General features: G+C 42.2%; 2 protein-coding genes across 7 annotated transcripts in view; one reads left to right on the forward strand and one right to left on the reverse strand.

The window, feature by feature from the left end:
* LOC144500377 (uncharacterized) overlaps positions 1 to 24749 on the forward strand; it is a 417466-nt gene that overhangs the window by 147766 nt on the left and 244951 nt on the right. The window lies entirely within an intron of this gene.
* The window catches only part of sufu (suppressor of fused homolog (Drosophila)), a 138385-nt gene that overhangs the window by 83260 nt on the left and 30376 nt on the right, over positions 1 to 24749 (reverse strand). For all 6 annotated transcript variants that reach the window (XM_078223127.1, XM_078223128.1, XM_078223130.1 and 3 more), the window contains one exon: positions 1451 to 1587. In XM_078223127.1, coding sequence (XP_078079253.1) covers positions 1451 to 1587 — 137 coding nt within the window. The remainder of the gene's footprint in view (positions 1 to 1450; positions 1588 to 24749) is intronic.

Here is a 24749-nt window from a genome sequence, read left to right on the forward strand (position 1 = left end):
GCTTCATGTTTTATGACAGATTACATTCATATTCTGTTTTCCTTTACTTTATCGGGTTTCTTGGCCTTCTTTGCTATATTTTAAAAACCTCCCAATCTTCAGGTTTACTACTATTTCTGGCAAATTTATAAACTTTTGTAATTAAATTTTAAATCTTGCACAATCTTTAACTTCCTTTGTCAAGGTTGACTGTAGTTTTTGGGGTTTTTGCACATTGAAGGAATGCATAGGTGCTGTAAGCTGTGTAAAAGTCCTTTGAAGACTATCCATTGCCTACGCACAGTCTTAGCTTTTAATATATTTTTCCAATCCACCTCAACCAATTTGTCCCTCATGCCATCATAATTTCCTTTATTCAACTTTAACATCCCGTCTGCAGATTGAACTTCCTCACTTTCAAACATAATGTAAAATTCTATCTTTGACAACTAGAATATGAATTAGCCCTTTTTTATTACATAATACTAGATCTAGAATCAGCTTGTTCTCTAGTTGGCCCCTCAACATTCTGCTCTAGAATCCTACTTTTAAAGTATAGAATATTTTTTAAAGTGCCTGGAGATATTGTTAAAACTGCCACCAACCAAAGTTTACCCTTATTTGTGCTCGTTGTTCTTAAAATTCTGTCCCTTAATGTTGGCTTTCTGCTTCTCTGGACAGCATGGCAATAACCAGGAAGAAGATAAATGGCTATGAAATTTAATGAGGAAACCCTGGGAGTACTCTGACAGACTGTGGAAAGGTGGGAAGTTGCACTGCACCTGCATCAGGCAAACAAAACGTCAAACAGCAGGATGTAAAGAACATCAACAAATAGAAAAACTAGTAAAAGCTGAACCTGTCCATAGCACAGCGATGCAGTACCAAAAGGTCACTGGCATCATCAGAAGGAGAAAGGTGGATATGGGATGGCAATGGTATTTTTGTGTTCATCTCAATTCTATTGCGTACATCCTGACAATCTCCAATCCGTCAAATTTGTTCACAGCAGCACTCATTTTCACAGCACATGCCTATTACTGCCCAAAGATCCCAAACTATAATGCTTGCATATCTACCTTTTCTCTTACAAGTTCTCAATTTGACATGCACCACTTCAATGTCACTTTTCAGTATGCTACATTGCTAATCAGTTTATTTGTTTTTAACAGGAGAAAATAGACTGCAAGTGACAGCATTTGACAGAGGATGGTGAGGAATCCTTCATGTGGAACCCCACCAATTTGAGAAGCAGCGTACATTATTGTAAAGGTACATCAGTGAGGAGGAAATTCCAAGGGCAAAAGTACAAAATGCAACATGGTTCAGAAATTGACTTTCAATACTGCATTGAACCCTTAATACAATACAAGCTGTAGATGTTTTGTTTTTAACAGGAGAAAATAGACTGCAAGCAAAATCTGGTCTAGGTTCTACACAATGTCAGCAATGAACAATTACTGAACTTTACCTGACTGGAATACATATCTGGCCAGACCCTGCATCAGCTCAGCAGGCCAGGTTGGAGGTGCTGTTTCCCCAGTTTCTCGTCTTAGCCGGAAAGTCAGTTCAAAACCAAAGCCGCTTGGTCCTTCCAGTCCAGTAAACCTAGACAAAAAAAAAAGTCTTAAAAATGTCTTAATCCTCTCCTTATCAACCATCAGCTCATTATGATTAATACATTACAAGGACAAAATAAACATTCACCAAGTTATAATCAAAGACATTTGACAGTTTTAAAAAAAGCTAACCAACTCAAACTTTCCCTGTATATAATACAAAGATCCTGAAAACAGTGATTGTTACAGAACCAATATTTTCATGTTAAATAAAAAAACAACTGATGAGTGAAACTATTTTAGGTACACTTTTTTTTTAAAAACCCTTTCACATCAATAAAAAAAACAGTCAATTTAATTGCAAGTATTCCATGCACAGTTTACAATATTTTCTTCCCTGATAGAGGAGACAAATAAAAATACAGGTGAAGTAATATTGTACGTCTCTGCCTGCAATCACAGTGGCATCCATTTGAAAAATTATGCCCGTTTGATGCAGGTCCTACCATGTATTGTGCATGTTTTCATTCAGATCCATTTTGCCAACTAGTAGGTGGCCACAGTAACCTGACAGCCAAGATCCTGGGGCTGTCCAGCAATGCAGTGAAGGACAAGAAAGCACACGAGTTCCAAAAAATGTAGAGCTATTCAAAAGCTCATCCAAACAGTTAAACATTAGATTTCACAATTTGGTTGTCATTTATTTGAGTGGATAACTCCAACAACACAAGAAGTTTGACACCATCCAGGAAAAAATAGCAACCCCTCCACTCTCTCAATCACCAATGTACAGTGGCAGCAGTATGTCTACAAGATGCAGGCAGGAACTCACCGAGCCTCCTGAGAAAGCACTTTCCAAACCCACACCCACCACCGTCTAGGACAAAGGCAGCAGACATATGGGAATACCACCACCTGGAAGATCCCCTCCAAGCCACCCACTATTCTGACTTGGTAATACAGTGCCATTCCTTCACGGTCAGTGAGTACAAATCCTGGAACTCTCACCTGAAAGAAGTTTAACAACACCAGGTTAAAGTCCAACAGGTTTATTTGGTAGCAAAAGCCACACAAGCTTTCGGAGCTCTAAGCCCCTTCTTCAGGTGAGTGGGAATTCTGTTCACAAACAGAGCATATAAAGACACAGACTCAATTTACATGAATAATGGTTGGAATGCGAATACTTACAACTAATCAATTCTTTAAGAAACAAAACAATGTGAGTGGAGAGAGCATCAAGACAGGCTAAAAAGATGTGTATTGTCTCCAGACAAGACAGCCAGTGAAACTCTGCAGGTCCAGGCAACTGTGGGGGTTACAAATAGTGTGACATGAACCCAATATCCCGGTTGAGGCCGTCCTCGTGTGTGCGGAACTTGGCTATCAGTTTCTGCTCAGCGACTCTGCGCTGTCGTGTGTCGCGAAGGCCGCCTTGGAGAACGCTTACCCGAATATCAGAGGCCGAATGCCCGTGACCGCTGAAGTGCTCCCCAACAGGAGGAGAACAGTCTTGCCTGGTGATTGTCGAGCGGTGTTCATTCATCCGTTGTCGCAGCGTCTGCATAGTTTCCCCAATGTACCATGCCTCGGGACATCCTTTCTTGCAGCGTATCAGGTAGACAACGTTGGCCGAATTGCAAGAGTATGTACCGTGTACCTGGTGGATGGTGTTCTCACGTGAGATGATGGCATCTGTGTCGATGATCCGGCACGTCTTGCAGAGGTTGCTGTGGCAGGGTTGTGTGGTGTCATGGTCACTGTTCTCCTGAAGGCTGGGTAGTTTGCTGCGGACAATGGTCTGTTTGAGGTTGTGCGGTTGTTTGAAGGCAAGAAGTGGGGGTGTGGGGATGGCCTTGGCGAGATGTTCGTCTTCATCAATGACATGTTGAAGGCTCCGGAGGAGATGCCGTAGCTTCTCCGCTCTGGGGAAGTACTGGACAACGAAGGGTACTCTGTCCACTGTGTCCCGTGTTTGTCTTCTGAGGAGGTCGGTGCGGTTTTTCGCTGTGGCACGTTGGAACTGTTGATCAATGAGTCGAGCGCCATATCCTGTTCTTATGAGGGCATCTTTCAGCGTCTGGAGGTGTCTGTTGCGATCCTCCTCATCCGAGCAGATCCTGTGTATACGGAGGGCTTGTCCGTAGGGGATGGCTTCTTTAACGTGTTTAGGGTGGAAGCTGGAGAAGTGGAGCATCGTGAGGTTATCCGTGGGCTTGCGGTACAGTGAGGTGCTGAGGTGACCGTCCTTAATGGAGATGCGTGTGTCCAAGAATGCAACCGATTCCGGAGAGTAGTCTATGGTGAGTCTGATGGTGGGATGGAACTTGTTGATGTCATCATACAGTTGTTTCAGTGATTGTTCACCATGAGTCCAAAGGAAGAAAATGTCATCGATGTATCTAGTGTATAGCATCGGTTGAAGGTCCCGTGCGGTGAAGAAGTCTTGTTCGAACCTGTGCATGAAGATGTTGGCATATTGAGGTGCGAATTTGGTCCCCATGGCTGTTCCGTGTGTCTGGATGAAGAACTGGTTGTTGAAGGTGAAGATATTGTGGTCCAGGATGAAGCGGATGAGATGTAAAATTGCATCCGGAAACTGGCAGTTGTTGGCGCTGAGCACTGAGGCCGTTGCAGCAAAGCCATCGTCATGGGGGATGCTGGTGTAGAGTGCCGAGACATCCATGGAGACCAAATTCGCACCTCAATATGCCAACATCTTCATGCACAGGTTCGAACAAGACTTCTTCACCACACGGGACCTTCAACCGATGCTATACACTAGATACATCGATGACATTTTCTTCCTTTGGACTCATGGTGAACAATCACTGAAACAACTCTATGATGACATCAACAAGTTCCATCCCACCATCAGACTCACCATAGACTACTCTCCGGAATCGGTTGCATTCTTGGACACATGCATCTCCATTAAGGACGGTCACCTCAGCACCTCACTGTACCGCAAGCCCACGGATAACCTCACGATGCTCCACTTCTCCAGCTTCCACCCGAAACACGTTAAAGAAGCCATCCCCTACGGACAAGCCCTCCGTATACACAGGATCTGCTCGGATGAGGAGGATCGCAACAGACACCTCCAGACGCTGAAAGATGCCCTCATAAGAACAGGATATGGCGCTCGACTCATTGTTCAACAGTTCCAACGCGCCACAGCGAAAAACCGCACCGACCTCCTCAGAAGACAAACACGGGACACAATGGACAGAGTACCCTTCGTTGTCCAGTACTTCCCCAGAGCGGAGAAGCTACGGCATCTCCTCCGGAGCCTTCAACATGTCATTGATGAAGACGAACATCTCGCCAAGGCCATCCCCACACCCCCACTTCTTGCCTTCAAACAACCGCACAACCTCAAACAGACCATTGTCCGCAGCAAACTACCCAGCCTTCAGGAGAACAGTGACCATGACACCACACAAACCTGCCACAGCAACCTCTGCAAGACGTGTCGGATCATCGACACAGATGCCATCATCTCACGTGAGAACACCATCCACCAGGTACACGGTACATACTCTTGCAACTCGGCCAACGTTGTCTACCTGATACGCTGCAAGAAAGGATGTCCCGAGGCATGGTACATTGGGGAAACTATGCAGACGCTGCGACAACGGATGAATGAACACCGCTCGACAATCACCAGGCAAGACTGTTCTCTTCCTGTTGGGGAGCACTTCAGTGGTCACGGGCATTCGGCCTCTGATATTCGGGTAAGCGTTCTCCAAGGCGGCCTTCGCGACACACGACAGCGCAGAGTCGCTGAGCAGAAACTGATAGCCAAGTTCCGCACACACGAGGACGGCCTCAACCGGGATATTGGGTTCATGTCACACTATTTGTAACCCCCACAGTTGCCTGGACCTGCAGAGTTTCACTGGCTGTCTTGTCTGGAGACAATACACATCTTTTTAGCCTGTCTTGATGCTCTCTCCACTCACATTGTTTTGTTTCTTAAAGACTTGATTAGTTGTAAGTATTCGCATTCCAACCATTATTCATGTAAATTGAGTCTGTGTCTTTATATGCTCTGTTTGTGAACAGAATTCCCACTCACCTGAAGAAGGGGCTTAGAGCTCCGAAAGCTTGTGTGGCTTTTGCTACCAAATAAACCTGTTGGACTTTAACCTGGTGTTGTTAAACTTCTTACTGTGTTTACCCCAGTCCAACGCCGGCATCTCCACATCACTCTCACCTGAAACAGCATTGTTGGAGTACCTCGACCACATGGACTGCTGCAGTTCAAGAAGGCAGCTCATAACTACCTTCTCAATGGCAATTAAGGATGGGCAACAAATGCTGGCCTAGCCAGCAACGCCCACATCCCAAAAATGAATAAAGAATATCTTCTGATCATTTTCCTATTATACCATGGGTGCATTTTCTGTGTATAGCGTTTACTCAGATTATCTACCAAGCTTAACCTTATTTCTAAACACAAAGATTATGGCAATATGGCAAGAAATGCTACCAGTATCCCATCACAAGGACAGTACAAGACCCACTGTCTTTCAAGGAAATGCTGCACCATGAAGAAAATTACACATGCCAAAGTCTATGATTGGAGCCAGGAAAGTTAAGACATTAACACCTCAGTGACCAAGTTTGGTCACATTCAAAGCTTGTTATAAATTTTTTTGAAATTTCTAATGAAAATAGGAAATAGTTCATCATGAAGAAATCACATTCTAAACTTGCCATTATAATATATGCATGTACACGATCCTTGACGCTTTCAGTATGCAGCTACATAGCTCAAAGACAAAAGCTGAGCTGAATTCCGAAGACAAAAGCTGAATACCCATGCACTATGGAGCTACTCATGATGTGGAGATGCCGGCGTTGGACTGGGGTAAACACAGTAAGAAGTTTAACAACACCAGGTTAAAGTCCAACAGGTTTATTTGGTAGCAAAAGCCACACAAGCTTTCGAGGCTCTGAGCCCCTTCTTCAGGTGAGTGGGAATTCTGTTCACAAACAGAACTTATAAAGACACAGACTCAATTTACATGAATAATGGTTGGAATGCGAATACTTACAACTAATCCAGTCTTTAAGAAACAAAACAATGGGAGTGGAGAGAGCATCAAGACAGGCTAAAAAGATGTGTATTGTCTCCAGACAAGACAGCCAGTGAAACTCTGCAGGTCCACGCAACTGTGGGAGTTACAAATAGTGTGACATAAACCCAATATCCCGGTTGAGGCCGTCCTTGTGTGTGCGGAACTTGGCTATCAGTTTCTGCTCAGCGACTCTGCGCTGTCGTGTGTCGCGAAGGCCGCCTTGGAGAACACTTACCCGAATATCAGAGTCCGAATGCCCGTGACCGCTGGCCCGAATATCAGAGTCCGAATGCCCGTGACCGCTGGCCCGAATATCAGAGTCCGAATGCCCGTGACCGCTGGCCCGAATATCAGAGTCCGAATGCCCGTGACACACGACAGCGCAGAGTCGCTGAGCAGAAACTGATAGCCAAGTTCCGCACACACAAGGACGGCCTCAACCGGGATATTGGGTTTATGTCACACTATTTGTAACTCCCACAGTTGCGTGGACCTGCAGAGTTTCACTGGCTGTCTTGTCTGGAGACAATACACATCTTTTTAGCCTGTCTTGATGCTCTCTCCACTCCCATTGTTTTGTTTCTTAAAGACTGGATTAGTTGTAAGTATTCGCATTCCAACCATTATTCATGTAAATTGAGTCTGTGTCTTTATAAGTTCTGTTTGTGAACAGAATTCCCACTCACCTGAAGAAGGGGCTCAGAGCCTCGAAAGCTTGTGTGGCTTTTGCTACCAAATAAACCTGTTGGACTTTAACCTGGTGTTGTTAAACTTCTTACTATGGAGCTACTCCAGGGTGCATGGGAATACTCTCAGTTTGTGATACCACCAAAGCAATCCAGCAGTGAGGGAAATGTTCTGTAAGTGTTTCCGTCCCAGGAATCAAATTTACATGTTTACAGGAACATCAAATGAAAGTAAATCTCAGAGTAGAGTTGTTTAAGTGCAATATACAAAAAATTTGGAACAACGTAACCACTCCTTAGCAGGAACCAAAATATCAAGAATAAATGTTCATATAGAATTGCTAATGAACATTTTAAAATATTTCAAAAGTTTCTCTTGTTTGCCAAAATACAGAAGCTCACCTCTTCGATATCTCTAAATCACCTTATACTAAATTCAATTATCTATGTTGCAGACAAAACTGATACTTTCTCATGTTTACAGTTTAGCTATAATGTTAGGATTTCTTTAATGAAGCAAAGGGGCTCACTGAACCAATTTTCTGCCGAAGAGGTTGGACAAACTTCACAAATCTGCACTGAACTGTTAAAAACAAATTAACATCGAGTCAACCATGTGTCACATTTCCAACATTTTCGGTTTCATTGCAGACCTCAAGCATTTGTAATTTCACTTCTATCTGAACTCAAAATGCATAGCAAATGTACTGTTGTGCATGCAGTTCTCTGTCCTGAATATACCAAAGCCATCATGCTATCTTAGAATTAACTTTAACCCATACAAATGAGTGTTTCTTGCTTTATACCAGAGTGGTGCTGAAGGGTTTTAGAAAAAAATAAATTAACAGTAAATAACTTGTGAATTATTGGCTTGTTCATGACTACTTTTCCAATAGAGGACACAGGTTTAAGGTGCTGGGGGGTAGGTACAGGGGAAATGTTAGGGGGAAGTTTTTCACACAGAGGGTGGTGGGCGAGTGGAATCGGCTGCCGTCAGTGGTGGTGGAGGCAAACTCAATAGGGTCTTTTAAGAGACTCCTGGATGAGTACATGGGACTTAATAGGATGGAGGGTTATAGGTAGGCCTAAAAGGTAGGGATATGTTCGGCACAACTTGTGGGGCCGAAGGGCCTGTTTTGTGCTGTAGTTTTCTATGTTTCTATGTTTCTAATATCTGCCAAGTGTCCCAATTTGGTTGGTACAAATCAAGGTGGGAGGAAAAAAGAGGAGAAAGCCAAGTAACATGGAGACACAACTGCTAGGAAAGATGCTACACATTTATTGCTGAACTCAGCCGAGTTATAAGACATGTCAAAGAAATAAACAGAGAATTACAAAATATATACAACCTGCAAATGCCCGTAGCAAGCCATAGAGATAAATTATGCACATTATTGTGAATCCAGCTGGCAATTCCCAATAAATGTATTTGTACACGTACATAAAATCTGTACATCGGTTCATTTTGCATTGAAATCATTTTAAAAATGGTCTCGCCTATTATGCACGTAAGTAGCAATAGTACAGGATTTTTTTCAATGTTAAAAGATGCAACAATTCCCCAATTTGGTCACAGCAGTGAGGTGGTGGGGTGGAGGAGGACGACGAAGAGAGACAGAGAGAGAGAGAGAGAAAGAGCTGGAATGTTGAGGTGAAGAAGTACTGGGTTCCTAGACTTGGCTCAAAATGCTTCCCCTGATTTTTCCTCCACCACTTCCAAACCCCACCAACCCCCAATTTGGACTACACTCGGCATTTGCGACATACCTTATTTCGCGGGTGCATTAATGCGAGTCAGCTATACTGAAGAGTATTTCTGCTCAAAGTTTTTAAAACATACTTGTCCAACATCTTCACGTGAGGGGAGCCACTTATCAAAAATATTCTCACTCAAGCTGTTGATGAGCATTTTTTTTTAAATACATTAAATGGGAATTTTTTTTAAAAAATGACTCAAGTATGAAAATAAAGCAATAAAGTGTCAGAGCAGTGAATTGATCATTATAAAAACTGAGTAATAAATAAAGAAGACAATTAAGAGTGTGAAAGGGTGAATGTGTGTGTGTATCTGGCAAACTTCCAGTTTCAAGGAGCTCACTCAGTCCTCCTCAACCACTGTCAGAGTGTATGTTGGTGTGAGGGTGAATGAGAACCCAGAGACTTACAATGAGCACACACGAATGCACTACCCCTTCCCCTCACCCATCCTCCTCCTCACTCACTCCCTCCCCTTCACTCTCCACTCTCACACACAGATGGACCCCACTCTGCCTTCCTTGGGGCCCCACGTCTCACCCTGTCCTGTCTCAAAGAACAGTACAGCACAGGAAACAGGCCCTTTGGCCCTCCAAGCCTGTGCCGCTCATTGGTCCAACTAGACCATTCGTTTGCTCATGTGACTATCCAGGTAAGTCTTAAACGATGCCTGTGTGTCTGCCTCCACCACCCTACTTGGCAGCGCATTCCAGGCCCCCACCACACTCTGTGTAAAAAACGCCCCTCTGGTATCTGAGTTATACCTCGCCCCTCTCACCTTGAGCCCGTGACCCCTCGTGATCGTCACCTCCGACCTGGGAAAAAGCTTCCCACTGTTCACCCTATCTATACCCTTCATAATTTTGTACACCTCTATTAGGTCTCCCCTCATTCTCCGTCTTTCCAGTAAGAACAAGCCCAGCTTACCCAATCTCTCCTCATAGCCAAGACCCTCCATACCAGGCAACATCCTGGTAAACCTTCTCTGCACTCTCTCTAAAGCCTCCACATCCTTCTGGTAGTGCGGTGACCAGAACTGGACGCAGTACTCCAAATGTGGCCTAACCAGCGTTCTATACAGCTGCAACATCAGACCCCAGCTTTTATACTCTATACCCCGTCCTATAAAGGCAAGCATACCATATGCCTTCTTCACCATCTTCTCCACCTGTGCTTCCACCTTCAAGGATTTGTGGACTTGCACACCTAGGTCCCTCTGTGTTTCTATACTCTTGATGGCTCTGCTATTTATTGTATAACTCCCCCCTACATTAGTTCTTCCAAAATGCATCACTTCGCATTTATCTGGATTAAATTCCATCTGCCATTTCTCTGACCAATTTTCCAGCCTATCTATATCCTGCTGTATTGTCCGACAATGTTCATCACTTTCCGCAAGTCCAGCCATCTTCGTGTCATCCGCAAACTTGCTGATAACACCAGTTACACCTTCTTCCAAATCATTTATATATATCACAAATAGCAGAGGTCCCAGTACAGAGCCCTGCGGAACACCACTGGTCACAGACCTCCAGCCGGAAAAAGACCCTTCGACTGTTACCCTCTGTCTCCTGTGGCCAAGCCAGTTTTCTACCCATCTAGCCACCTCTCCTTGTATCCCATGAGCCTTAACCTTCTTAACCAACCTGCCATGAGGGACTTTGTCAAATGCCTTACTGAAATCCATATAGACGACATCCACGGCCCTTCCTTCATCAACCGTTTTTGTCTCCGCTTTCTTTGGGCTCCCTTCCACCTTCCTTTGGCCAAATTAAGCCCTATCCCTGCTCTCATCTTCCTCTAGCCCTATTCGCATGCTGTCCCCACTCCTGCTCTTACCTCATCCACATTCTCCCTTCCTCCAGCCCTCACCCTGTATTCGCTCTCACTCTCTGTGCCCTGAAATTTATCTTAAAAATATACCCTCCCACTGTTTGCTATTCATCCCATTACAAGCTGCTTTCACGCTGCATTTGCTGCTGACAGGCTCAACTATCATGGTATTTTTAAAGCAGAGAGGCTGTGTTGTAAAAAAAATATAGAAAATTATAAACCTGCTGCTCCTGCTTTTGTTCGATAAACTTATGAATTAACCTCAATGTTTATACTGGAGTTCATCTTTGCAAAATAAAAATTGCATTTGCAGCAATATCCAAGTGTCCACCTGCGAGAATCATAGAATCCCTGCAGCACAGAAGGAGGCCATTCGGCCCATCAAGCCTGCACCAACAACAATCCCACGCAGGCCCTATCCCTGTAACCCCATGCTAACCCCTGCTAATCCCCCAGACACTAAGGGTCAATTCAGCATGGCCAATCCACCTAACCTGCACATCTTTGGATTGTGGAAGGAAACTGGAGCACCCAGAGGAAACCTACGCAGACACAGGAAGAATGTGCAAATTCCACACAGACAGTCACCCGAGGCTGGAATTGAACCCCGGTCCTGGCACTGAGGCAGTAGTACTAACCACTGTGCCGCCCCTGTAAAATGTAACAGATGTCAGTAATAGATGAGAAAACCACTCTCGTCACATTTACAATACCAAAAATTAACTAACTGCTCCCATGGCCAGCTGAATTTGCCGATAGTAATTAGCAGGTTCACATATTGATATAGCAGATATCCAGGAATCAATCACAAAACACCAAAATCAATATTTACACAAAACTTTAAAATTCACAATTTATTTTTAATGACACACTCTTTCTCCAACTATTCAAGATATCAGGCCCACCAAGGACTGCCTCCAAATGCAGCTAAACCCACATTTCCCTCTCCCTACCACCGCTAAAATACCAAGATCCTGAAATTTCAGTGCGCCAGGCAGGGATTGCAAGTAGAAAGGGGAACATTGCTGCATGTGTAATAGGTCGCAGACACTCCAACCTCCGCCCCTAGCAAGAAAATATTTCCATGTCATGAGGATATTAGGAAATAGAGATAATTTAAGTAATTTATATTTGCATTGTGTGTATTAGAAATAAGGTACGGACTTTTGATTGAACAATGTAGAGGAAACTCACAAGGTGCTTCTCCTGATGATTTTACATTGCGAAATAATTTTCACTACACCAATGTAGTTTTTATTACTACAAAAGTTAACATAAAACTCGGGCACCAAGTCTCCTCAAGTATGCCTAAGAGCTTAAAAACTATACAGACAGGGGAGGGGAGAATTGAAAGATAAGAACACGCCTGCCAAGATGGCTTCAGCTAAGGAGGCAACCAGCTTCCCCATGCCTCCGACAATTGAAACTCAGAAATTCTTGTCACAGTGCTCGACAAATCCAAAAGGTTTGGCTCTGAAATTGAAAAATTAATTCGAAGAGCAACTGGACCCAATTCAGTCCTTGCTCAACATCATTCTTCTAGCTGTGGATTCTCAAAACACCCTTTCCAACATCAAGGTAGCCCTCTCAGACCACATTGACAGGATCTATATGCTAGAGTCCAAGCTGACCGTGGCGATCAAGAAGAGCGTGTCATAGCAGGCTAAAATCAATGACTTAGAAAACCGATCAAGACGATAAAACCTATGCATTATTGGACTATCATAGAAGATCAAGGGCCTAACAACAACACAGTCTATGCCGGTTTTATTCAAAGAGGTGCTTGGCGAGGAGACTTTCCCCAAACCCCCAGAGACAGACAGATCCCATTGTATCTTTCAAACGAAACCTCACCCAGCAACCCACTGTGAGCCATGGTAGTATGGTCCCATCATTACAAGGAGCAGGAATTTGTTCTTCTGTGGCCAACGGAACACCGTGATGTCACTTAGCAAGGCCATCTAATCAGGATTTACTGGGATATGAGTGCAGACCTGGCAAAGAGGTGAGCAGCATTTAACAACATCAAGTCCATGCTGTACAAGAAAGGAGTAAGCTTCATTATTATATACATAAATAAGAATGTAGGGGGAATGATAAGCAAGCTTGCAGATGACACCAAGATTGGTAGGGTGGTTAATAGTGAAAAAGGTTGTAGGTAGATATAGATGGGATGGTCAGATGGGCAAGCACTAGCGGTTATTATTGGTGCAGACTCGATGGGCCTTTTCTCCACTGGACGACTCTTATAACTACGACAATATTCACATCATGTCATCTTCCTAATAAATTAATCAATTTGATTAAAAGTTTGTCTCTCTTTCCAACTCTAATTTTACACTAATAAACGATTTACATAAGTTAGCCAAAATACTTCTGAAAAAAATTTTGACTTAATTATCCTCAAAACAGATATATTTGATAGTGAAATCTCTTCTGTAACATATTCGTCAAACAAGTACAGTCAAGTTTACTGTTTAATGCTCAAAAGGCACATGCGAAACTCATATTATTATTCGTCATATGTCTTCTTTCTCATCAAAACATAGAAGAATTAAAGGAAGCAAAAAGAATGAGATTATCACTGCATTTCAAGAATTTGCCTACATCCCTACTGAAAACAAATCTGAAAATATTGTACTAATTGTAGTGCTGGTGCAAGGTAGTTTTTTTATTAATGCTAAATTATACTGTAACTCAAGCTTACCCGATTTTGGATTGAAGGAGAGAGAAACCCACACCAAGCTGCTCTAAATGCATCAACACCATCAGAAAAAATTATAATAAAAAGATACGGTAAGAAAACTTTCATCTTGAGGAATGGTAATGATGCCGATGAAACAGGATCATTGCACCACTTCAAAATTTATTAGACATGATGACTGTCGTTATCTAAATCTTTACTGTAATTTCCGGTAAGAACCTGACCAGATGCCTCTTACAGTTCATGCAAGCTGGACAACATGCCATCCTTGTATAGACACAAAATGACATGGAATATGGACCCCAGGTTCCATACAAACTACAATATACAGGAGACAAAAAAAAACTAAAATACAATACTTAATGACTCTCACAATAGCAAACAATAATGCACTGAGAACAAACAACATATTTTTAAATATCCATATTCTTGATACCAATTTGTTCTCCAACAATAGCGAAGTCACGATTATCAAGGTTAAATTCCCTGTTCTTGAGTTTTAATTAGCCATGTTGTTGTGGAGAGGAAAGAAAGTTACAACCACTTGTTACATAAGTAAAGGATTGGCAGTAGCTTTTAAATTATATGATGAAGAGGCTGCAGAGAAATTTTGAAAATGAAAAATTAGTGGCCAATTTATTTTAACAATCTATTTGCAGCATTCAAAGCCCAAACATATATTTGCTTCAGAATACTCAGCTGCTCTGGTATGAGGGTCAACAATTGAAAACCGTGAACAAAGAATAGTACAGCATAGGAACAGGCCCTTTAGCTCACCAAGCCTGCACCAACACATGACGCCTTTCTAAACTAAAGATCTTTTGCCGAAACGTGGTCCATATCCCTCTATTCCCTGCCTATTCATGTATCTGTCAAGATGCCTCTTAAATGTTGCTATTGTATCTGTTTCTTTCACCTCTTCTGGCAGCACTTCCAGGCATTTACCACCCTCAGTAAACAAAACTGCTTCTCACATTTCCTTTCAACGTTCCCCTTTTACCTTAAACCTATGTCGCCTAGTAATTGACATTTCTACCCTCAGAAAAAGACACTGACTATCCATTCTACCATGCATCTGTTTTGTAACCTTCTATCTGATCGCCCCTCAGCCTCTGATGTTCAAGTAAAAAGAAACCAAGTTTGTCCAATCTCTCCTCATCGCTAATACCCTCCAAACCAGACAACATCCTGGTAAACTATTTCTGTACCCTTTCCAAAGCCTCCACATCCTTCTGGTAGTGTGATGACCAGAACTGTACGCAGTATTCCAAATGTGGCTGAACTAAAGTTCCATAAGCTGCAACATGACTTGCCAATTTTTATACACTATGCCCCGACCGATGAAGGCAAGCATGTCATACGCCTTCTTGACTCGCCTTATCCACTTGTGGTGCCACTTTCAGGGAACTGAGGACGTACAACTAGATCCCTCTGTATGTTAATGCTTCTAAGGACTCTGCCATTTACTGTATACTTCCCTCCTGCATTAGACCTTCCAAAATGCATCACCCCACATTTGTCCAGAATAAATTCCATCTGCCATTTCTCTGCTCAAGTCTCCAGTCTATCCATATCCTGCTGTATCTTCTGGCAATCCTCTTCACTATCCGCAGCTCTCCCAATCTCTGTGTTGCCTGCAAACCTACTAATCAGATCAACTACATTCTCCTCCAAATCATTTACATACATTTCAAGCAACAGGGATCCCAACACTGGTCCCTGCAGAACACCACTGATCACAGATCTTCAGTCTGAAAACACGCTTCCACTGCTACTCTGTCCGAAAGACACGCCAGTTAGATACATTGGCCATGCTAAATTCTCCCACAGTGTACCCGAACAGATGCTGGAGTGCAGCGACTGGGGGATTTTCACAGTAACTTAATTGCAATGTCAATGCAAGCCTACTTGTGACACTAATAAATAAAACTTAAACATAAAACTTAACGCTGTCTTCCATGACCAAGTCAGTTCTGTATCCATCTTACCAATTCAGTACGGATCCCATGTGGCTTCACCTTCTCTATCAGCCTGCCATGAGGGACCTTATCAAAACCCTTGCTAAAGTCCATGTAGATACCATCCACCACCCTGCCCTCATCAATCATCCTGAAAAAACTCAATCAAGTTTGTGAGACACAACCTTCCCTACACAAAACCATGCTGCCTATCACTAATAAGTCCATACTTTTCCAAATGTGAGTAAATCATGTTCCTAAGTCTCTTCTTCAATCATTTCCATACCACTGATGCAAGGCTCACCAGCCTGTAATTTCCTGGATAATCCCTGTTGCCCTTCTTAAACAAGGAACAACATTGGCTATTCCAATCCTCTGGGACCTCGCCTGTGGCTAAAGAGGATACAAAGATTTCGTACAAGGCCCCAGCAATTTCCTCCCTCAGCTCTCTCAGTATTCTGGGATAGATCCCATCAGGCCCTGGGAATTGTCTACCTGCATGCTTTACAAAACACCTCAACCACCTTTTTTATATCAACATGTTCTAGAATATTAACATAGCCCTCTCTAGACTCACCATCCACCATGTCTTTCTCCTTTGTGAATACTGATGCAAAGTATTTGTGAACAACCTCACCCACGTCCTCCAGCTCCACATATAAATTCCCTCCTTTGTCCCCAAGTGGACCTACCATTTCCCTAGCTACCCTCTTTCTTCTTATAAACATATAAAACGCTTTGGGATTTTCCTTAATCTTGTTTGCTAAGTATAACTAAGGTGAAACTATCACAGGAAATCTTCCAGATTGACTTAACAGACAAACAATTTGGCAATATCAATTCTTCAGCAGCTATATATTATAATTAGACTGACCAACATGTATTTTTTGACAATTTTTAATTCTTATTTTTGCCATTTTTCTACTGGTAACATTTCTATTTCGGTGTTATAAATGAAGTTATAAGTCAAAACAAATATCTTTATATTAACGGCCCCACCAGGCTAATTCTTTTCAACACACAAGAATTGGCAGCCATTAGGTCTGGTACAAACAATCCTGAGCAGTCATTTTGTGTTATTTAGGCAGAAGACCAATGATCCTGTAATACTAAAAATAGTACAAACCATATAAAAAAAGATTTAATATTTTTCAAGATGCTAGTCAACTCTACTAACCTAGGAACCTAATCAAAGAAAACTAATGGTACAGAAAATGTGTCAGTAAACTGGAGTATTGTCTAAATGTAATACTTTGGGTATAAAGTTGCAAGTAGTGTCTATAAACCTGATCACAATCTTTTTGTTTCCATTACTTTTTAAGAGGCTGGAACTAATAAATTAGACACATTTGATCTCTAATAAAAATGGCCTTTTGATACTCAATAGCCTCTTTTGTTTGAAATTAGCAGTTTTAATGGGCAAAATGATGATTCAGGTATTTGGTAACCGGAGAGCAATCACCAGTGCCTCAATCTGGTAAATCCCACAAGAGTATTCACACCATGGTGTACTTGGCAGACTTTCAATAAAAATTTCACTCCTCTTTGGCCCTGCCCCACACCCCATCCACCTCACTTCCATCTTGCTCTCAGTCAGTCTTTAATTTTACTTTTCCTTCATCCCTTTGTTTCCTGAACACTTGGCCTAATTTTCCATTTTAATTTCCTTTCCTCACTGCTCAAGGTATTATCAGAAGCTATAGTCAAACATGACTATGTTACTTGATAGTCAGCTGTTCATCAACCAGCCCTTCATCCACAGCCTGTTTATTACCAAAGTCATGTTTTTTTGGTTCCCTAGTTATTGACTCACCAACCAGTGAAAGTAGTTTTTCTCTGATTACTTTTCAAAATCCACCACAATTCTCAGTATCCTTATTTGATCTTCCATAAGCAGGTCAAAGGCTGGGTATTCTGCAGCGAATGATTCACCTTCTGATTCCCCAAAACCTTTCAACTATTTACAAGGCTCAAGTCAGCAATGTGATGCTGGATAAATGAAGTTCAAACAACACTCAAGAATCTCAACACCATCCAGGACAAATAAACCTTCTTGAACGGCACCAGATCCACCACCTTTAACATTCATTCCCTCCACAACAGACACCATGGCTGCAGTTCACACCAGCTACAAGTGCATACTTCAACTTGCCAAGACTTCTACCACCTAGAAGGAAAGGGCAGCAGGTGCATATGAATGCCATCATCTCCAAAATACTCACCATGCTCTCTTGGAAATACAACTTTGTTTCTTCAATATTACTGGGTCAAAACCTTGGAACTCTCTTCCTAATGGCAACATCATTACACATACTACAGCAGTTCAAGTGCCATTGCACCACCACCTTCCTGAAGGCACAGAAAGAAGTCTCACCTCACCAGGTTAAAGTCCAACAGGTTTATCTGAAATCACAAGCTTTCGGAGTGCTGCTTCTTCATCAAGCAAGTAGAGTTGATCAATGAATTTTTTGATTGCCAGTGCAACCTACATCCCACAAATGAATAAAAAAAACATGTCCAAGTGGTACAAACAGGCTACACTGGAAATTCAGTAGGATGAGAGCAGCAGTGAAAGTCTATTTAAGAAGAAGCATTAGGCAAGTTAAGGGAAGAACCAATATGCGGATTGAGAATTGTGGTGGATTTTGAAAAAGAAAATCAGGCCAAAACTACTTTCACTGGCTGGTGAGTCAATAACTAGAGAACCAAAATTTATCAAAGAAAGGAGAGAAGAAATAAAAAATAAAGTCAATAAATGCTGAAAACACTGTCAGTATCATTTTGTTTGGTGTTGGTGATTATTTTGTCGTTGGTGATTATTTTGTCGTTGATGATAAAAGCACATCAATCTGAAACATGAACCCTATCTTCCTCTTGCAACAGAAGCTGGCTGAACTGAGTGTCTCAAGAATTTTCCATTTTTAGCTCAGGTGTCCAGCATCTGCAGTATTTTGCTTATTGATGTATTCGAGAAATCTATATAATATCTGTGGCAGCCTTCCATCTGGAAGACATATTTTACATAGACTGCTATTAATGCTCTAAATGTACTACAGCAATGTGTTGGAAGACAAATCCATAGATCTTAAGAAGTAAAGAAATATTTGAGGAAATGTTTAGTAGGGCACGAGAAAGGAGTAGGTGCAAACAGAATAACATGTTCACAGAAGAACCATAGTGAGTTTACCTTTTATTTATTTATGCATTCATTCATGAGATGCTAGGCCAGCATTCATTGTCCATTCCTACTTACTCTCGAGAAGATGGTGACGAGCCACCTTAGAAACATAGAAAAACTACAGCACAAAACAGGCCCTTCGGCCCCACAAGTTGTGCCGAACATATCCCTACCTTTTAGGCCTACCTATAACCCTCCATCCTATTAAGTCCCATGTACTCATCCAGGAGTCTCTTAAAAGACCCTATTGAGTTTGCCTCCACCACCACTGATGGCAGCCGATTCCACTCGCCCACCACCGTGTGTGTGAAAAACTTCCCCCTAACATTTCCCCTGTACCTACCTCCCAGCACCTTAAACCTGTGTCCTCTCGTAGCAGCCATTTCCACCCTGGGAAAAGCCTCAGAGTCCACCCGATCTATGCCTCTCAACATCTTATATACCTCTATTAGGTCTCCTCTCATCCTATGTCTCTCCAAGGAGAAAAGACCGAGCTCCCTCAGCCTATCCTCATAAGGCATGCCACTCAATCCAGGCAACATCCTTGTAAATCTCCTCTGCACCCTTTCAATCCTTTCCACATCCTTCCTGTAATGAGGCGACCAGAACTGAGCACAGTACTCCAAGTGGGGTCTGACGAGGGTCTTATATAGCTGCATCATTATCCCCGGACTCCTAAACTCAATCCCTCGATTGATAAAGGAGAGCACACCATACACCTTCTTAACCACCTCCTCCACCTGCGGGGCTGATTTTAGAGTCCTATGGACCCGGACCCCAAGGTCCTTCTGATCCTCTACAGTGCTAAGAGTCTTTCCCTTAATATTGTACTCCTTCATCCCATTTGACCTGCCAAAATGGACCACTACGCATTTATCTGGGTTGAAGTCCATCTGCCACTTCTCCGCCCAGTCTTGCATCCTATCTATGTCCCTCTGTAACTTCTGACATCCCTCCAGACTATCCACAACCCCACCAACCTTCGTGTCATCGGCAAACTTACCAACCCATCCCTCCACTTCCTCATCCAGGTCATTTATGAAAATGACAAACAGCAAGGGTCCCAGAACAGATCCCTGGGGCACACCACTGGTGACCGACCTCCATTTAGAAAAAGACCCATCTATACCCAGTCTCTGCCTCCTTTGGGCAAGCCATGGGCAAGTCATGGCTGAGAATAATTAAGATTTTCCAAAAACTGAGGAACTTGGTGCAGTGACCATCACTTGGGAGACGGTATTGAATAAGCTAACGGGATTAAAGGCAGATAAATCTCCAGGACCTGTTGGTTTGCACCCAAAGGTACTAAAGGAGGTGGCTGCAGAGATAGTGGATGCATTGGTTGTGATAGTTCAAAATTCCTTGGATTCTGGTAAGATCCCGTTGGATTGGAAACACACTAATGTGATGCCCCTATTCAAAAAGGGAGAGGCAAAAAGTAGGAAACTATAGGCCAGTTGCTTGACTTCTTGTGGTGAGGAAGTTGCTGGAATCAATCATTGAGGAGATGACTGAGCATTTGGAAAGACAGAGCTCAGTCCATCATTGTCAGCATGTTTTTATGAAGGGAAAGTCATGCGTGACAAACTTGCTCGAGTTCTTTGAGGACATAACCAGCAAGGTGGATAGTGGGGAACCTGTGGATGTGGTATATCTGGACTTCCACAAGGCATTTGACAAGGTGCCGCATTAAAGACTGAGCCAGAAGGTGAGATCGTAGGGGATTGGGGATAGAGTACTGGATTGGATTGAGCATTGGCTGACTAACAGAAAAAAATGTAACTAGCGGGGTGCCACAGGGGTCAGTCCTCGGACTTCATCTGTTTACAATCTATATAAATGATCTGCAAGCAGGGACAGAGTGTAACGTAGCAAAATTTGTGAATGATACTAAAATAGGTGGGAAAGCAGGCAGTGAAGAGGATATAAAAATTTTAGACAGATATAAATAGGCTAGGAGAGTGGGCCAAAATTTGGCAAATGGAGTTTAATGTGGATAAGTGTGAGGTTATTCATTTTGGCAGAAAAAATAGAAAGACAAATTACCTAAATGGAAAGCAGGTTCAAAATGCGTCCAGGCAGAGGGATCTGGGTGTCTATGTTCATGAAGCGCAGAAAGTCGGTATACAGGTGCAGCATGTAATAAAAAGGCAAATGGGATGTTGGCATTTATTGCAAAGTGACTGGGTTCTTGAACAGCTGCAGTCCCTGTAGTATAGGTACACCCACAATGCTGATAAGAAGTCTTATGGAGAAGGGGAGTTAAATTGAAACTCCAATTCCCTTCTCTTTGTATCAGTGTGGTTTGTTTTTGTAAAGGTAGACCTATATGTTTCTAAACCCTTTCTTGTTAAAAATATACCAGCAGCAAATTTTCATGGGTTTAAACAAAAATTATTTATTCGCACTCTCACTGCAAAAGATTTAAACACTACGCTGGTTATAGATCACGCACTCAAGAAGGATACAATTAAAGAAGATAGTGCACTTCCACAAGTATTAAATCAAAGCTATGGTTAACTGTTCATATGTCTTGGAGAGTCCACTGAAGAAGAAAGTTTTCCCTCTCTGGAATTGTATTTTGACTAAATTCAGAAAGCTGGGATCATATATCTGGATTAATTAGAGTTCCTTCAAAGATAAGAATGTTCAGCAGATCATGTAGACAATTGAGGCTTTTGTAACAGGAAATCCAATTTCTTTACAGGTGAAATCACAATTTTTGAATCAAACTGGGAGGCTTTTAAAAAACTTCAAAGTTTCTTGGTTCTTGAAAAGCTAAAGTGGCAGAGCCATTCGCTGTATTATTTTACAGAGCCCAAGTCTCTTCTGAGTTCTGGGATGAAAGGATTTCAGTATCAGAGAGCCAATTTCAAACACATGATCAATGGCAATTGATATACAAAAGATAGATAGATTGTTGGGTTTTCCATATCAGAGACAGTTTCAGTCACATGGTCAACTGTCATTGATATTCAATAAAAGTTAAATGGTGGTCTTTCACGCTCAACATGCGGGTGACTGGTCTGGCAGCTTTCTTTTGTTATATTACCAACGTGGAGACATAAAGGGTGGAATTTTTCCCATCATGCCTGCCACGGGACTCATAGCGGGCAGGGACGGACCATGCAAAGGTCCGTTGACCTCGGGTGGGTATTTCCAGCCTTGGGGAGAACGTGGTCGGAAAATCCCGCCCAGAGTCTAAGGGGGGGGGGATCCCTACTCATTATGATTCAATTCAGAACTTTCCAGAAGCTTGATAGTCAGTGTTTGTTTCTTAAAGACTTGATTAGCTGTAAGTATTCGCATTCCAACCATTATTCATGTAAATTGAGTCTGTGTCTTTATATGCCCTGTTTGTGAACAGAATTCCCACTCACCTGAAGAAGGGGCTTGGAGCTCCGAAAGCTTGTGTGGCTTTTGCTACCAAATAAACCTGTTGGACTTTAACCTGGTGTTGTTAAACTTCTTACTGCGTTTACCCCAGTCCAACGCCGGCATCTCCACATCAGAAGTAGCAATAGTCACTCAACTCCTCTTGATAGCCATTTTAGCAGTTAACCAATTTCCTTTTTTAAATAAATAAAGGCAGTTTCAGAAGCTCCCATAAGAGCACTTACAGTGACTAAAGTTATGTATATGACATGCCTTTTGATCAGGATAATAAAAAGGAGTTCCAGGATTTTGACCAGGCAATTTAGAAGGAATGGTGATATAGTGCCAAGTCCGGACAGTATATGATTTGGAGGGGAACTTGCAGGTACTGGTATTCCCATGCTTCTTCTTCCCTTGTCCTTTTTGGTGGTGGAGATCATCAGTTTGCAAGTTGCCATCCTAGGAGTCTAGGTGAGTTGCTAAAGTGCATCTTGTATCTAGATAGTATACATTGCTGTCATTGTGAACGGGAATTAATGTTTAAGGTGTGGGTTAGGGTGCCAATCAGGCAGGCAGCTTCGTCTTCAACAGTGTCACGCTTCTTGTGTGTTGTTGGAGCTGCACTCATACAGGCAGGTGGAGATTATTACATCATATTCTTGACCCAAGCCTTCTAGACATACAGGCTTTGGGAAGTCAGGAGGTGAGGTACTCACCGCAGAATTCCCAGCCTCTGACCTGTTCTTGCAGCCATAGTATGTATATGGCTGATCCAGTTCACTTTCTAGTCAATAACAATCCCCAGATGTTGAAAGTGCAGAACTCAGGGATGGTAATGTCACTGAATGTCAAGGAGAGATAGTTAGATTCTCTCTTATTGGAGATGTCATTGCCTGGCACTTGTGTGGCATGCATGTTACTTGTCAATTGCGAGCCCAAGCCGGAATGTTGTCCAGGTTTTGCTGCATATGGACACCAGCTGCTTTGGTATCTGAGGAGTTGCGAATGGTGCTGAACGTTAGCAAACACCCTCACTTCTGATGGAAGGAAGGTCATCGATGAAGCAGCTGACAATTCCTCCTTCAATGCTGAAACATTCTATTATTCCATTTGGAATATTTGGGATTAGTCAATCTTCACCTTGTGTTCCATAGTGTCAGTGATTGTCCTCCATCACCAAGAAATAAGCATAACCTAAAGCTTTGCAATAACATCCAAAGGAACTATAAATCTGTTTGTTTTAACATTCCTTTGAGCCACTTTAACTCAATTCAAGTGCCTTGGTAAAAATCTTTCCACCTCACCTCCCTAAATTCTTCTGGCATCTATCCAACATGACCTTAATCATTATTTAGAATAAGTTTTTTGTCCAGCAAAAATTAATTAAATCAAATCAACTTTCAACTTCCCCTCTGTTGAAATTACAAAAAGTTTGGAACTTCAATGTTTACAAGCTGAGATATTTTAGATGCCTGCCCACTGATTAGCACAGCATTAATTGCCAAGTTCCTTTCCATCCTAAGTCATCTAAAGCAAAAAGTCAATCAATTTAACGACATTACTGATTATCATGGTAATACCAGACTTTATCGTTGCCTTCAAACCCCCATTATTACTTGTCTCATCACCACAAAGCTCTTCTGACTGTTGTTTCATAGAATCCCCTCAATGCAGAAAGAGGCCATCTGGCCCATTGAGTCTGAACCAAATCTCCAAAGAGCATCCTAACCAGATCCATCCCAACCCCGTAACCCTGCGCATTTACCACGTTTAATCCACCTAATCTATATATCTCTATATGATACTTTCAATCATGCTCATCATTCTGGTGTCTCAAAATTTCTGTCTTTTGCAACCAAAAATCATTCCTAAGCTTCCAGAGGTAACTAACTTGAAAAGTCAACTACTACTTTTCTAACAGCCATTCTATCTGGTCTCTTGCCATAATATATTGTTTCTTGTTTACTTTTGTTTAAAAGTTCCTCCCTTTCTATCCCATTCTCCTCCTGTCAGCATATTGCTAGTTCTTCCAACAATTGTCCTTTTTGGTTCTTTTCTCCCAAACTTTTAGCAAAATACCACCTTCATTATTCCATTCTGTTCAACTATCATGATCAACATAAAGGTTTATCACAACAGGATCTGTTGACCAAGATAGTTGAACAGAATGGAATAATGAATACTATCTGGGGCCAAGCTCTGACTCTGATAGTAGAGCTCCTACTGTCTTCAAAATGTGTGCCTCCAAACAAATTGGTCTGTTTCCATTTCTTCAAGTTATTACTCCTGTTCCATAATTTCTCCTCTTTGTAAATATGTACCTCTAAAAGCATATACTTATTACATTTATATTTTCTAATCCTATGTCCTTCTGAAGAGAAAAAAATGCAAGGGGCTATGGGGAAAAGGCTAGGGAATGGGATTAGCTGAGTTGTTCTAACAGAGAGCTGGCCTGGACCCAATGGGCTGGACGGCCTCCTTCTGTATCATAATTCTATGTTTCTAAAATCAGGCAACAGGATGTGTAGAATAAGGGGCATTATAAAACAGGCAGTTTTTAAAACAGGAAGTAAAAAACTAGCTAATTTCCTGACATTTTTCCAAAAAGGTGTAAGGAAAGACTGCAGAGATTTCCCGA

The sequence above is a fragment of the Mustelus asterias genome, chromosome 11 (assembly GCF_964213995.1).
Source record: "Mustelus asterias chromosome 11, sMusAst1.hap1.1, whole genome shotgun sequence".
Lineage (NCBI taxonomy): Eukaryota > Metazoa > Chordata > Chondrichthyes > Carcharhiniformes > Triakidae > Mustelus > Mustelus asterias.